The sequence below is a fragment of the Loxodonta africana genome, chromosome 6 (genome assembly GCF_030014295.1).
Source record: "Loxodonta africana isolate mLoxAfr1 chromosome 6, mLoxAfr1.hap2, whole genome shotgun sequence".
In the NCBI taxonomy this organism is placed as follows: Eukaryota; Metazoa; Chordata; class Mammalia; order Proboscidea; family Elephantidae; genus Loxodonta; species Loxodonta africana.
In genome coordinates, this window is record NC_087347.1 from 15,227,271 (window position 1) to 15,244,098 (window position 16,828).

At 41.5% G+C, this 16,828-nt stretch overlaps 1 protein-coding gene across 1 annotated transcript in view; it reads left to right on the forward strand.

Annotated features, from left to right (window-relative positions):
- COL4A4 (collagen type IV alpha 4 chain) overlaps positions 1-16,828 on the forward strand; it is a 121,635-nt gene that overhangs the window by 71,080 nt on the left and 33,727 nt on the right. Inside the window, exons 26-34 of the mRNA XM_010597675.3 lie at positions 2,615-2,722; positions 3,243-3,461; positions 5,573-5,734; positions 9,182-9,352; positions 9,944-10,087; positions 12,441-12,548; positions 13,400-13,581; positions 14,089-14,152; positions 16,690-16,764. Of these exons, the coding sequence (XP_010595977.2) occupies positions 2,615-2,722; positions 3,243-3,461; positions 5,573-5,734; positions 9,182-9,352; positions 9,944-10,087; positions 12,441-12,548; positions 13,400-13,581; positions 14,089-14,152; positions 16,690-16,764 (1,233 nt within the window). The remainder of the gene's footprint in view (positions 1-2,614; positions 2,723-3,242; positions 3,462-5,572; positions 5,735-9,181; positions 9,353-9,943; positions 10,088-12,440; positions 12,549-13,399; positions 13,582-14,088; positions 14,153-16,689; positions 16,765-16,828) is intronic.

Sequence of the window (16,828 nt, forward strand, 5' to 3'; positions counted from 1 at the left end):
AAGTTTCCAGCCTGAGACAGACTAGGAAGAAAGGCCTGGTGATTTACTTCAGAAAATAAGCCAATGAAAACCCCATAGATCACAGAATATTATCTAAGACTTCAGCTCGGTTACTTTGGATGTGTCATCAGGAAGGACCAATTGCTAGAGAAGGACATCATGTTTGGCAAAGTGGAGGGCCGTCAAAGGTGAGGGAAACCTTCCATGAGGTGGATTGACACAAAGCTCACAACAATGGCCTCAAACATACCAATGATCATGAAGATGGTGCAGGACCAGGCAACATTTTGTTCTTTTATACATAAGGTCACTATGAGTTGGAGCTGACTTGATGACACCTAACGACAACATCTTTGAGGGCAATGAGCACTCAAACTTTAAGATGGCAGTTATACCTCCTTTCAGCCTATGATTTACAAGTTATTTTGTTGTTGTTGTTAGATGCTGTCCAGTCAATTCCAACTCACAGTGACCCTATATACAACACAAGGAAACACTGCCCGGTCCTGCACTATCCTCACAATCATTGCTATGCTTGATCCCATTGTTATAGCCGCATATCAGTCCATGTCATTGAAGGTCTTCCTCCTTTTTGCTGACACTCTACCCTACCAAGCATGATGTCCTTCTCCAGGGACTGATATCTCCTGATAATATGTCCAAAGTATGTGAGATGAAATCTTGCCATCCTTGCCTCTAAGGAACATTCTGGCCGTACTTCTTCCAAAACAGATTTGTTCATTCTTCTGGCAGTCCATGTTATATTCAATATTCTTCCCCAACACCATAATTCACAGGCATCAGTTCTTCTTCAGTCTTCCTTATTCATTGTCCAGCTTTCACATGAATATGCAGCGACTGAAAACCTAATGGTTTGGGTCAAGCGCACCTTAGTCCTCAAAGTGACATCTTTGGTTTCTAACACTTTAAAGAGGTCTTTTGCAGCAGATTTGTCCAAAGGATTTGTGTCATTTGCTTTCTTAACCACTGTTTCCATGGGCATTGATTGTGGAGCCAATCAATAAGTTATTTCAGCCGAGATAATTCCTATTGGGAAATCACAGAAGGTTAAAAAAATCAGTTCCTTTTGCAGGTGTTTTATGCCTATGCTTCATTTAAGGGCAGATTTAGTAAGGTGCAGGGAAATAGATTTGGCCCTTACCTGGAGTGTTCTCAGCATGCCAGATGCAGGCCTTACCCTTTCCCTCTACAAGGACAGGCCCTGATTGAGTATTTACATTTGAGAATGTAGTCATTTCCTAGGGCTGGTGTAACAAAATACCACAAAGTGGGTGACATTTAAGAACCTGAATGGTCAGAAAGGTAATTTGAATGTTTTTTGTGGCAAAAAGTCAAGTGAAATTGTGGAGGCTAAAGTGGCCCTCTCTTTCAGGCAAAGTTACTATGTTGTTGTTAGGTGCCCTTGAGTCGGTTCCAACTCATAGTGACCCTATGTACTATAAAACGAAACACTGCCTGATCCTTCACCGTGCTCACAATCATTGTTATGCTTAAGCCCATTGTTGCAGCCACTGTGTCAACCCAAGCATGATGTCCTTCCCCAGGGACTGATCCCTCCTGACAACATGTCCAAAGTATGTAAGACGCAGTTTCACCATCCTTGCTTCTAAGAGCATTCTGGTTGTACTTCTTCTGAGACAGGAAGTTATTATAGCCATGGCAAAACAGCTAAATAAAATTCCATCAAGGTGCTGTTCAAACTTCCAGTGTAAAACAAATTAAAGCATTATAGCACAGAACAGAAGTTAAGTGTCTCACAGTTCTGGAGGCAAGGAGTCCAATCTCGGTGTTGGCAGGGCCGTGTTCTCTCCTGAGGCTCTAGGGGGAAGATCCTTCCTCTCTCCCCTGGCTTCTTGGTTTCTTGTCTTGTAGCTACAACATAACTCTGTTGTCACCTGGCCATTTCCCCTCTGTCTGTCTTTCTGTGTCTCTTCTCTGCTTTTAGTCCACTCAGATTGGACTAGGATCCACCCTACTCCAATATAATCTCATGTTAACTGATATCATCTTCAAAGACCTTATTACCAAACAAAATCACGTCACAGGTACCAGGGATTAGGACTTCAACATACCTTTTGGGGGACACAGTTCAATCCATAATAGAGACCTAGCATGGGAATTTACCAGAAAATTTATTTGAATAGCAGTATATATTCCAGTGAAACCCTGGTGGCACAGTGATTAAGCGTTTGGCTGGTAACCAAAAGGTTGGCAGTTTGAATCCACCAGCCACTCCTTGGAAACCCTATGGGGCAGCTCTGCCTACTATGTCCTATGGGGTCGCTATGAGTTGGAATCGACTCGACAGCAATGGGTTTGGTTTTTTGTTTTTGTTTTTGGTATATTCCAAAGACTTTCAGGAAAAAGCCATTACTGTCTGGCTTCTGAGAAAGAACCTTAATGTATAAGACATGTCATTCGGACACATGACTCATAACATGATTCTTTACACCTGGAGATGCAACATCTTCCTTCTACAAAAGAGTAGATAGAAGTACTCTAAAAAAGATTTAACACAGATTTGTGGGGGAAAAAATCACCTCATTTTATTTGTGTTTTATTGAGCTTGTGTTTTGCTGTTGATGTTGTTTAGGTCCAAAAGGATTTCCAGGTTCACAGGGTGCTCCTGGGCCGAGGTGTTTTGATGGACAAAAAGGCCAACGTGGCAAACCGGGAATATCCGAAATACCAGGTCCACCTGGTAAATGAAATGTTTTTCCTGCTTTGGGAAATGTATGTCTGGAGCTTTTAAATACCTCTAAAAATTGATACTTTCATAAGGAAATGGCCAGGGATCCCTGGATAATGGAGAAAATGGTTTCTCTAGATACATTAGGCCCTTAGTCATGCCTTAATAATGTAGGTTGTGATAATTTCATAAGTCGCCAGGGTCCTTCCACCTTGAAGCATGAGTTATAGGCCATTATTACTGTATTATATTATAGAAACTGCTCGGTTCAGACAGAATGTTTGCCAGAGAATGAAAGCCATTAGGGAAGCTTTATTGGCTTATAGGAAATACAAAGTTCTAATTTATTTTCCTACAAAGGGTAGCAAAAACATGACCTACTAAGAAACTCAGAATTTTAGAAAGTACCCCTGTGTGTGTGTGTGTGTGTGTGTTTTTAATGTGTTTTTACCAGGGTAGTAGTCTTATGTTTGTATTGGCTTTATACATGTACACTTAACAATTAAAAAAATATCTTTTTGTTTCTAAATAGGTTTTCGTGGTGACATGGGAGACCCAGGTTTTAGAGGTGAAACGGGGTCCTCCCCTGTTGGGCCTCCAGGCTTTCCTAGTTCACCTGGTGTAGATGGTCGGAAAGGAATCCCAGGTGACCCTGCTTATGGCTACCCAGGACCTCCAGGAAAGAGGGGTCTTTCAGGAGTGCCAGGCGTGAAAGGACCCAGAGGTGATCTGGGACATCCGGGGCCTGCAGGTATGAAACCCATGCTGTCTGTGTGGTTGATAAGCCGATTCTGTAAAGGTCACTGAAGAATGTTTAGACTATCTTGTATTAAATCTAGGATGTAAACTTTTCATCTAAGCATCTTCCCTCATAGCTGAGCACTGATTGCATTTAAAATAACCTGCACCCCAGGGGTTGTCTTTTCATTTGATTGGCTGTTTTCAAATCCAGTGCTGCTCACTGGGATTCAGTCAACTCAGTTCCATTCAGCAGCTCCTGGACCCCTACCTGCTTTGGACTCAGGACAGCAGGTTGCTGCCGTAAACAGCAGGAGGACCGGGATGGTGTAACTTGCCCACTGCCATGGCCAGGTTGGAAGTAGACAGGACAGGTTGTAAGAGGGAGAGTAGCTCCAAGGGGCAGAACTGTGTGGGCTGGAGCTTTGTGGGTGATGTGGGAACAAGGTGAGTCCCTATGGGCAAGCTGAAATTGGGCAGGTGACAGGCTGGAGGGGTTTTCATTCCAGTTGGGGAAGCAGGCAAGACATTGGGACTCTGGAGGTGGGCAGATGGCCCCAGGAACCAAGTCACGTCCTTTCCTGAAAGAAACTAAGGATTCTTCAGGATCTGCAGCAAACTTTTCAGATTTTAGTGTATCTAAAATACATCCCAGGTTGAGACACTAAAACCAAACCTGTTGCCACTGAGTCGATTCCAACTCATAGCGACCTATAGAACAGAATAGAACTGCCCCATAGGGTTTCCAAGGAGCGCCTGGTGGATTCGAACTGCCAACCTTTTGGTTAGCAGCCAAACTCTTAACCACTACACCACTAGTGTTGGGATGGGAGGCATTAAAATCTCAGTTGTCTAGGCCCAAGTCACAGGTGATCAAGATGGGGACCCAGACCAGAGGTTGACAGTGGTCTGGTTCTTTTATAACAATGGATGGGTCAGTGTTTATTCAGCATCTACTATAAAAAAAAAAAAAAAAAAAATTTTTTTTTTTTTTTATCTACTATACTACAGGGCAAACAGGAGCAGGGTTGGGGGGTGGGGAATAAGCCACCACCTTGCCCTCGGGGAGCTTACAGGGTGGTCTATAAGTCAAAATACTCATACACAAAGGAACAATTAATTGGAATATAAAGAGATAATACATGAATCAATGAAAATAATTTTGACCCAGTAATCCCACTTGTGAAAAGGCATCCTAATACAAGTGATAAAGGTTACAGACATGAAGATAATCTTGTAATTTTATCCACATTAGAGGAACAGTTGGAAATAATAAAGAGGGTTACATAGGAAAGCAAATACATATGTATTATTCCTTTGATAGTATGTGTATCTATATAGAGACATCCCATTGCCTTCAAATTGATTCCAACTTACAGTGACCCTATAGGACAGGGTAGAGCTGCCCCATAGGGTTTCCAAGGAGCTGCTTGTAGTTTCAAACTGTTGACCTTCAGGTTAGCAGCTGGTCTCTTAACTACTGCACCACAGGGCTCTACGTAGAGACATAGCTATTTGCCATTAAAATATTATTTGTAAAGATAACAAGATGGAAAACATTTGCAGATTGACATGTCATATGGAATAATTCAACAACTGAATGTACACTATGATTACTATTTTTTAAATGTATACATCTGAACCAAAATACCATGTAGATATGGTAAAATAATAGATTTCCAGGTTAAGGTGTGAAATTATGGGGTTTTATTTTTCTATTTTAAGATTTATTTTGATGTTATGACACTATCTTTCTGGTAAATATACGTATAAGAATACAAGTGATGAAATATCTTTCAAAGTGAAGATTCATAGAATGTAAACTGGGCTTGTAAGTATCAGAGGGTTGGTGAAAAGCCACGCGTGTTTTAATTTGCACAGGTAATGTCTTTTTTGTCCACATGACCTTATCAAGGACCTCACTTAGCAATACATGGTTCATTCATTCGTTGGGAGCTCGCTATAGTGTATGATGTGAAAATCTATTCAGAGTTTAACTCGACTGAGCACTGAGCCAGGATCAAAACGTTTTCATCCGATATTGATATGCATGGACAATTTATTGTAGGCCATCTCTGTATAGTTTTGTGTCGTGACTGTCATGAATGTGCTATATCATTTCAGGGTCAGCTGGCACTCCAGGAATTCCAGGACTCAAGGGTCCCAAAGGCAGAGAGGGAAGTGCTGGGTTTCCAGGTATCCCAGGCCCACCTGGCCATTCCTGTGAAAGAGGCGCTCCGGGGATGCTAGGGCAGCCAGGACTCCCTGGGGCTCCAGGTAGTCCAGGTAAGTGTCAGCAGGTGTCAGAACTGCGGAGGCTCTGGGATTTTACTCTTCTTACAAGTTACTAGCTGGTCTATTGCTGAAACAAGCAAGAAGCAAGACTCCTGGGTCAGAGACAAAGGACTTTATTACTCCCAGCTTAGCAAGTAGCACAAGCTTCATGCTAGTTTGTGTCAGCTCCCAATGTCCCCCGAGTCCCACTCATGTCACCCTTCATTGCCCATGGGGGCAATGAAGGTGAGGCTAGGTGAGGACCCACTGCCTTACAGCCATCTACAAAAAAAGCCTGCTTTTTGTCTGCTTTGAGAAATGGCCAGGATAAAGAGTACTGCATTTTTACGCAAATAATGTGTACCTTGTATGTTTGTTTGCCAGCTGCTCCCTCCTCCCACGAGGTATTTTCGTCAACGCTCTATGCTAACTTTTTTTTTTTTACAGCAACATGTAAAAAAATTGGCATAGCAGCACTTGTTGTGGTTAGTTGCTGTCAAGTCCGCTCTGACTCATGAACAAAATGTTGCCTGGTCCTGTGCCGTCTTTATGGTTGTTGGTATGCTCAAGTCCATTGTTGTGGCCACTGTGTATTTTGAGTGCCTTCCAATCCAGGGGACTCATCTTCCAGCACTCTATTGGACCATATTCCATTGTGATCCGTAGGGTATTCATTGGCTAATTTTCGGAAGTAGATCACCCGGCTTTTCTTCCTTGTCTGTCTTGTTCTAGAAGCTCCACTGAAATCTATCCACCATGGGTGACCCTGCTGGTATTTGAAGTACTGGTGGCATAGCGTCTAGCAACACACAAGCCACCACAGCCTTTATATTGACAGGTGGAAAAAGTAATCAGGGTATACCCCAGAGGAGTATACCCAGAGGAGTGTAGGTGCACAGGAGACCCATGGAGTGTCTCCCAGCGCCAGATGCCAGTGGACTGCTTCCCATTTGACCTTCATTTCACCTTTCAGATTGTCAACTCTGCTATTTAAATCCTATCACTTTTATCCAAACTCGGGAATATGCATTCTCGTAAGATCAACACAAGATGGGAACAAAACCTGCCACTCTAGCCATATTTCTAGTTTTTTTTTTTTTTATAATATTAGATGATGTTGCTCTGATTTCTATAATTCCCTGATCACAATTAACAGTCTGACGAATTAACAGTCGGTCAGAGCCTCAGGAAACACCTGGAAAGTTCTTTTCTTCTATGATTTTTTTTTTCCCCTACACATACAATACATAAAACATTTTTGTTCTTTACTCCTATCCATGTTCCATTTTTCAAAAGCTATTGGTAAATATTTATCCAAGTGATTTACCCAATTTTTAAAAAAAAAATTTATTATGGTAAAATATACATAATAAAAAGTTTGCATTTTAACCATTTTTAAGTGTACAATTCTGTGACATTAATTACATCTGTCATGTTTTGCTACTCTCACCACTTCCCACTTCCAGAAGTTTCCCATCACCCCAAACAGAAACTCAGTACCTTCATCAATATACCTTCTTTTGATAACAGCCAGAAAACTATATTCTTTTTTTTATGTGCTTTAGGTGAAAGATTACAGCTCAAGTTAATTTCTTATGCAAAAATTTATACACATACTGTTATGTGACCCTAGTTGCAATCCCTATAATGTGACAGCACACTCTTCCTTTCCACCCCGATTTCCCATGTTCATTCAATCAGCTCCTTTTCCTTTCTGCCTTCTCATCCTGCCTCCAGTCAGGAGCTGCCCATTTAGCCTCATGTATCTACTTGAACTAAGAAGCACACTCTTCACAAGTATTATTTTATGTTTTATAGTCAAGTCTAATCTTTGTCTGAAGAGTTGGCTTCAGAATGGTTTTAGTTCTGAGTTAACAGAGAGTCCGGGGCGGGGGGGGGCATGTCTTCTGGGCTTCCTTTAGTCTCAGTCAGACCATTAAGTCTGGTCTTTTTACATGAATTTGAGTTCTGCACCCCACTTTTTTCCTGCTCCATCAGGGACTTTCTGTTGTATTGCCTGCCAAGGTGGTCATTGGTGGTAGCCAGGCACCCTCTAGATCTTCCGGTCTCAAGCTGTTGGAGTCTCTGGTTTATGTGACCCTTTTGTGTCTTGGGCTCATATTTTCCTTGTGTCTTTGGTGTTCTTCATTTTCCTTTTGTCCAGGTGGGTTAGGACCAATTGATGCATCTTAGATGGCTGCTCGCAAGCTTTTTAGACCCCAGATGCCACTCACCAAAGTTAATAAACTTTGTTATGCCAATTGACCTACATGTCCCCTGAAACCATGGTCCCCAGACCCCTGCCGTCGCTACTGTTTCCCTCGAAGTGTTTGGATGTATTCAGGAAACTTCTTAGCTTTTGGTTTAGTCCAGTTGTGCTGACTTCCCTTGTTTTGTGTGTTGTCCTTCCTTTCACCTAAGATAATTCTTGTCTACTGTCTAGCTAGTGAATACCCCCTCTCCCCTCCCCACCCTCTTAACCATCAAAGAATGTTTTCTTCTGTGTTTAAACCTTCTCTTGGGTTCTTGTAATAGTGGTCTCATACAATATTTGTGCTTTTGCTACTGACTAATTTCACTCAGCATAACACCTTCCAGATTCATCCATGTCGTGAGATGTTTTGCAGATTCATCATTGTTCTTTATCGTTGCATAGTAATCCATTGTGTGAATATACCATAATTTGTTTATCTCTTTGTCTGTTGATGGGCACCTAGGTTGTTTCCATCTGTTGATGGGAGCCAAGTTGTTTCCACCTTTTTGCTATTGTAAACAGTTCTGCAGTGAACATGGGCGTGCATATATCTATTCGCATGATGGGTCTTATTTCTCTAGGATATATTCCAAGGGGTGAGATTGCTGGATCGTATGGAACTTCTATGAAAAAATATATTCTTAGATTGATGGAGTCTAAGTCATGGGTGTCCCTGGGAGTCCATGAGTGGCGTAGTTGGTTGAGCACTCAACTACTAACCGAAAGGTTGGCGGTTCGAGCCCACCCAGAGGCACCTCGAAAGACAGGCCTGGCCCTCTACTTGCAAAAGGTCGCACCCTTGAGAACCTGTGGAACCATTCTACTCCGCATACACCAGGGCACCATGAGTCAATCGATGGCAACTGACTTAGACTCATGAAAATGGCTACTGTTATTTTAATTAATAAATGCTATTTTATTGCTCATGAACATATTCTAAAAAAAACCAAACCAAACCCAATGCTGTCGAGTCGATTCCGACTCATAGCGACCCTACAGGACAGAGTAGAACTGCCCCATAGAGTTTCCAAGGAGCACCTGGCAGATTCGAACTGCTGACCCTTTGGTTAGCAGCCATAGCGCTTAACCACTATGCCACCAGGGTTTCCAACATATTCTAAGCCTACTGCAAATATTTTTTTCCTGCCAGTATGTGAAACCAGTTTTCAGTCTTCACGTGTTGTCTTCACTTTGGTTTTTCTCAGGTGCCCCAGGTTGGAAAGGACAGCGAGGGGATCAAGGGCCCCCTGGACCAGCTGGAATGAAGGGTCTTCCCGGAGCCCCAGGACAGCCAGGGGCAGATGGACTCCCTGGGCCGCCAGGAATCTCAGGACTCTTTGGGGATGATGGACTACCTGGTCTTCCAGGCCCTCATGGTGGGTAGTGTGTTCACATTATTTCCCCCATTTTGTAACCTTAAAGTCCACTGCCAAGTGAAGTCTGTTATATATGACCACGTTAATGGAATATACTGTTGTATTAACCTGACTTTGCCCTATCCTTCTTGATACCTGTCTCTCTTGTCTTACCTTCTGCATTGTCATTTCCAGTGGCAGAATGATTTGGTGTAGGTAAATAGGATAAAGGGTGAGGGTGTTAGGTCCACAGAAGCCATAAACGCTTCTGCTCAAACAGCTGGATAGCTAGAACCAATGAGGTTCTAGGGTCAGGGCTAACGTACCTTTGCTTTGGATGGGTCCTCCATCACTGATTCCCTTAAAGCATTGTGGGATCAGGACTCAGAAACCTGAGGGCCTTCATTTCAGGTCTGTGGGGTAGAAAACTGAGAAGGGCTGAGTGAGAGGGTAGAGCTAGTAAACGATGAGATTGATAACACCGTTAACCTTCAATACAAACTCAGAGTTAGGTAGGGGCTTGCGTCTCAAAGTGGAATACAAAAAACACAGGTGAGTAAACACCATAGCCTTCCAAACGTTTCCCTAAAAATCCCTGTTGTCATTTCTCAGGACCTCAGGGTCTGCCTGGTGTCCCAGGTTTTCCGGGAGAGAGAGGAAAGCCCGGCCTAGAGGGACGACCTGGCAGAAAGGGAGAACATGGAGAGAAAGGTTTGCCTGGTCTTTTGGGAGACCGGGGAGCAAGAGGTGCCAAAGGTAAACACATTTAACAAAATTGTGATGTGCAATTTTGTTTGTTTTAAGGATTTAATCAGGACCTTTACACTTATAAACCTATAAATATGAAAAAAATGGAACTATCTTATAGCTTGGGTTCTTCTTCCTTTTGATTCCATGGCATTTGTTTTAGAAGTGTTAACAACTGTCTTTTTATTTCCCTTTCCTTGCAATCCTATTGCACTTAACTATGGTATATGAATTACTCTATTAATAGAAAAAATATTAACAAGTGGTGATGGGGTTTCAGGGAACCTTCCCACCTGTTGGCAAGAGGGTGCAGGCAGGGCTCCTGACCCCCAACTCTTGTTTCAATTAGAACAGGCATTGGCTAACTTTTTCTGTAAAGGTCCAAATAATAAATATTTTTGGCTTTGGAGGCCCAGTGGTCTCTGTCAAACCTACTCAACTAGCTGCTGTAGCCTGAAAACCGCCAACCAGTTTATGTAGATAGCGCATAAGCCAATGAACGCAGCTGTGTTCCAATAAAATATTTTTATGGACCCTGAAATTTGTATTTCATATCATTTTCATGTGCCATGAAATAATTATTCTTGTTTTAATTTTTTTCCCTCAACCATTTAGAAGTGTAAATACCATTCTTAACTCCTGGATTATAAAAAACAGGTGGTGGAGCTATTGGTCTGTGGCTGTAGTTTATGCTCAGGCCTGAACTCAAATGATTCCGCTTTCATCGGGGGCATGAATTGGGTTTCCTCCAAGCTTCATATAAAAAAAAAGATTTCATTACTATTAAAAAAAAAAAACAAAAAACCACTGATGTAAATGTTCTTTGCCCATTCCTATTAAATGTTTACTTTTACCTCTTAGCCTGGAGGCGTCAATGAGTGAAAGTAACGTTTTATTTCCACTGTTGAGAACAAACTCTTGATGATTTTTAGAAATAAGGTTTTGGTCCTTAAAGATCTTTGGGAAAATAGCCTCATATTTATCGCAAATTACTTTTTCTTCTTAGTCAATTGATTGTACTATTATTTTTTTTTTGTTGTTTTACTAGCCAGTAAATTATTTATGTAGAATCAAGAAATAAAGAGCTATTCTTTCCTAACTTAGATAAGGAATATTTTGCTGTGTTGTTAAGCTGCTATACCACTAAGCAAACCAAGACCTTCTGCCGTTGAGTCAGTTCAGACTCAGGGCAACTCCACGTGTTACACGGTAGAACTTGTCCATACGATTTTCTGGGCTATAATCAGGTTGCCATTCCTTTCTTCTGCAGTGCCACTGAGTGGGTTCCAACTGCCAACCTTTAGGTTAATAGCTGAGCGTAGGCCATTTGTGCACCCAGAAAACTACTATACAACTATCCCAATAAAAACAATATAAGAATAAAGAATTGGTTTAATGCCAGTGATGTGCTGTAAGCTAGTTCTCCAAGGACAGAGAATGCCATGACTTATAGCTCTTGCTGCTTTCTCCGGTGTAAATACTCCCACCATGGCTGACTGCAGGCTACCAATAATGGTTTAACAACTGGCTCACAAAATTCTTTAATTGTTAATAATTGGCTCTTGACTACCTGGTGCAAGCCCACTCCAGCAAACTGCTAGGACTGGACAGTGCTTGGGAAAGTCAGGTAGAGATGTGCATAACGTATTTTGCACCCTTTCTACCATTTTGGAAGACTCTCTGTGGTGAACTAAGTTGAGATAGTTAAATGTCTGTTCTTTAAAAAGAAAAAAAAACACACAAAACCAAACCTGTTGCCGTAGAGTTGATTCCAACTCATGGAAACCCCATGTGTTCTAGGGTGGAACTGCTCCATAGGGCTTTTTTTTTTTTTTTTTTTTTTTGGCTGTAGTCTTTACTGAAGCAGATTACCAACTCCTTCTTCTGCAGCACCACTGGGTGGGTTCAAACTGCCAACCTGTAGGTTAGTATTTGGGCGCAAACCATTGTCACCACGTAGGGTTTTTTTTTTTTTTTTCCTATCCTTTTAGTGTTCCGCTAGGATGCGGAAGATATGGAATTGGAACATATGAGATGAACGATTCAAATATCACAGGGTGAAGAGGCTTTTTTAGACTTTTCAAACCTGTCTTAATTCACTGAAGACTCCGATACCAGTTTGGCTGAATTTCACATACACTCACAGAGCGCTCACTGCACGCGCACAGCTGGACAGTAGGGAGAGGAGTGTAACAGGCAGAGCCCATCCTTAGGGAGTCAGGCAATGATATCGATCTTGTGCATAAACGGAAATACACTTCAGGAGGCCAAATGGGGATTTCTAAGCTGCACGTGAAACGCTGTAACAGAAGAATCTTGTGTGCTTCTGTGTGTTTTGCTGGTGAATATTTAATACCTAAAGGAGAGAGAGGACCTCCAGGAGATGAAGGAGAGATAGCTATAATTTCCATAAAAGGGAAGACCGGAGAACCTGGACCCCCTGGAGATGCTGGAGTCTCAGGAGAAAAAGGTAAACACTGCTTTTTTTTTTTCACCCATATCAAATAAGCTGACATCTTTACAGGAAATTCAAGCAAGCACGTGTATTAGGCAACTTTCCCAATAACACTGAGATTTGGAAGGGTCATTGTTTAGATATAAATATACACTAATGAGGAAACCCTGGTGGCTTAGTGGTTAAGTGCTACAGCTGTTAACCAAAAGGTGCGGCAGTTCAAATCCACCAGGTGTTCCTTGGAAACCCTATGGGGCAGTTCTACTCTGACCTATAGGGTCACTATGAGTCGGAATCGACTCAATGGCAATGGGTTTTTTTTAATACACTACTGAGCCTGGTGGTACATTTGAACTTTTCCATGCTAGAACTTAGCACAAGTCCATCTGTTTTTGCAGATTTAGATATTCCAAATGAGAACCAGTACTGAGGTACACATAAAATACTGGTTTCAAGTTTAAAGTATCTCCCACTTTTATTTATGACCCAATAAAAACCCATACCCATTGCGGTCGAATCAATTCAGGCTCATAGCAACCCTACAGGACAGAGTAGAATTGCCCCATAGGGCTTTCAAGGAGCAGCTGGTGAATGTGAACTGCAGACCTTTCTGTTAGCAGCTGAGCTCTTAACCATTGCTCCACCAGGGCTCCATTCCTGATCGTTGGTAGCAAAACCAGGAGTCAATAGCACAATGACTCTTCAGCTCATTTCAACCAATGCTATTGAAACTTTCATGGGCAGAAGAATCACTGAGGAACATGTTAAAATGCAGATCCTGAAGCAGCAGCTCTGGGGCAAGCTGGAGACTGCCTTTCTAACAAGTTTCCTTGCCCGGAGGTTTATAACACTTTCAACGTCATCAGGTGATAAAGGAAGTCCAGGCATGCAAGGGAGAAAAGGAGAGCCAGGAACACACGGGTCACCTGGATTTCACAGTGGGGAGCCTGGTAGAAATGGACAGCAGGGGCTTCCTGGACCACCAGGACCTCCAGGTTTACCTGGCCTAAGAGGAATCATTGGTTTTCCGGGATTTCCAGGTGACCAGGTAAGTGACTGCTGCTTTGGGAGGGAGGAAATAATAAAACCTTTCTGCCCTTAGGATCCCATAATAAGTCGTAATTAACCTGTGTCCATCGTTGCCCTTTCACTGATTAGAACGTAAGTGGTAGGACAAGGGGAAGATGGAACCTTCTGGAAGGCCATGATGTAACTGAAATTTCTACCAGTGCTCATGCCTGGTTCTCCTGGTGTAGATGATCAAGTTTTCACATATTTCATTTACTACCTCCCAGCCTGGTTTAAACGATATGGTTTTGCAATCAAGTGTAGAGAGCACCTGTTAGTATTTACATCTCTTTCTGGAGGGATTTAATCATTTTTGAAAACTAAACACATGCAGTAGTATGCTTGCATTGCACTTGCAATTTTCTTTGCCACTGAAAATTATTAAAACTAAATTGGTTACAGAAAATTATTCCTGGACCATGTCATGCATATGCCATTTATATGTGAAACTCAATAAAGTCTCACTTCTGTTTGATTAAACTGTCAGGGTGATCCAGGTTCTCCAGGCCCCACTGGACTTACAGGAAGTGATGGAGCTAGAGGACCTAAAGGTATGGTTTGGAAATGCAGCAGCCATCTGTCAAGAGCATAGTCCTCTGTGTTGTTTGTACTGTTGTAAGTGATCGTTAAAAGTAAAGTGTATAAAACAAACTGTAACGCCCAAGGGATTTTTCTTAGACTCTACTAGACCGTCAAACACTCAAGACTCAAGTTGTCAACACCTGTCATTCAGATTGAAGGGTATCATGTAGGAAAGGCATGCCAGCAAGGCACATCGGGTTTTCTTCAGAGGGAGGCCTTGTAGCAGTCCACTTAGTGACTCCAGCCCACCAAGTGACAGCTCAGGTGCCAGTATCTCTTCTCACAACTCCAGAGGTATAGTTTTTAGAATTCCAGTTGCAGGAGTCACTATAGAGAAGTCATTACAGAGAAGGCCAAACCCTGACTTCCCGCTAGATGCCTATATCTCATTTAAATAGTTCCCAGGCCAGACGTAGTTTACAATCAGATTATTTTTACCATAAGCCAAAGGTCAGCAAATGCTTTGCAGGCCACATGGTCTTTGCCAGGACTACTCAGCTGTGCTAGCACCAAAGCAGTCCTAGATAACATGTCAACAAGTGGGTGTGGCTGTGTTCCAATAAAATTTTATTTACAAAACAGGCTGCAGGCTGGATTTGGCCCCACAGGCCTTAGTTTGCCTCCTGCTAAAAACAACATTGCCTTTTAACACAACTGACATCCTACCTTTGTCAGGTTTCCAAGGACGCAGGGCTGGAAAACTAACCCAAAGTCAATAGTGTCATTAGAGAAAGAGAGGTTTTGTTAACTCTTTTTCCAGACAAGCAAACAAAAAGTAAAGAGACAAAAGTCAAGATTTCTTAAACTGCAATATTTGTGGAAGACTTTTACTATTTTTACTATCTTTGTAAACCATTGGGTTAATATTTTTCTTTAAATCTACTTTAAAATGATTCACCTTTTTATCCTTAGCCTCATCCTGATCACTATCTGTGAATTCACAGGTTTGATATGCAGTTATATTTTGTTTTAATATTTATGAAAATAACTTTAAGATATAAAATACTTATTAATGAGCCACATAAAATCTTTTTCCTTACTGTCAATGATATATGTTTTATACTTTGGGAGGCACTGTATAAATAATATGATAATCACTGTAAGAAAAAATGAACTGAGCGTGCTTATGTATTAAGGAAAAATAATCTAGATCACTTCTTCAGAAATTGTTACAAATAGGGAAGTTTTCATATTTGCTTTTGGTGATTATTATAGCTTCAGGGTTTGGAACTCATACCTCATCTACATACTTATAAATTTATTATAGTCCCTTTACCTCTCTCACAGTACAGACCTACCTCTTCTCATTCCTTCATAATTGTATTTGCCCTTGTTTTCAAGGAACTGCAATGCACTCAAGGTACCTGGAATAAAAGATGTCTCATGGAGCCCACAGATAGGACCATAGTTCTTGCAAACCATAAGGCAATGGAACTAATCCTTATACAACTCGCGGTGTCTTTCTCGAGATTTATCTGCTTTTCTTTGTGCTCTGTTCTTTACTCACCTGTCTACCTACTGGCTTTATCAGTCTCTATTTTGTATCCTTTCTGGATCTTGTATGTTTAGATTGTACCCTAACCTGCTTTGTGCCAGGGCAGCTCATGATACATCCTTTTGGTTTCTGCCCCGATAGCCAAGGACTTCGAGTTCTCATTTTTTTACTCCAGCTTCTCAAGAAAAGACTGCTTGACCTGGGATGGACCGCTTTCCAGTCAGACTCCTTCCCCTTAAACAACTAGCTGTGATTATGTGTAGCATCAGGTGGAAGACACTTTTCCATACAATATGGTGGGACCCCTTAGAAGAGGGTGTTGGTTGTCAGATACTATAGAACAAGCTTAGCTTGCCTCTTTTATTAGCTTGTAAGCCCATCTGTTTTATTGTCCTTCTCACCCACCTCACTTGGACTTCTCCATTCAAAATAAAACTGGCTCCCAGCTATCATATATGTCCTTGTATCTAGCAGCATTGTGCAGCAGAGCTGAACAGCTCTATGGGACTATGAGAGTCATTGTAAACAATGGCCTTTGAAAGTGCCATCTCTTGTAACGTCGTTGATAAAGTATGCCTTTGTGATTTTATTTTGCAAGGACGCTAAGTTGAGCTTCCTTGCAGAAACTTGAAATGTGTTTGCAGTCACTGGAGCAGTGACAATTTCTGCTTTGTGTTTCTAAAACATAATATAAGGGTATAGTCACTCAACGCCAAGTAATTTCTTTAATAGAAACCTAAATTAGAAACCTCTTTAGAGACTTAAAAATTCAAACTTAAGATCTGTAGTCTCTGTGATTGTTATGCCTTATAAAATTGTATGTTTGAATCACATTTTGCATCTTTATTTCCATTTGTTCTTGTTTAGGAAAAAAAAAGTATTTAAAGAAATCCTATCCTGCAATATTTGAAGATAGACTGTAAAGAAAACTGTCATTAAAGTTACTAAGTCACTAGTATAAGACCAAATTTAATTTTCTTAAATATGTTCTATGCATTTTATCACTTATAGGAAACAAAGGTGACCCTCCAAGTCAAGCTGGTCCACCTGGTCCAAAGGGTGATCCGGGTAGCCTTGGATATCCAGGTATAGCTACATATTTTTCTCATTAAACCAAAAAGTAAAAATAAATAAATAAGTTAGTTTTGAA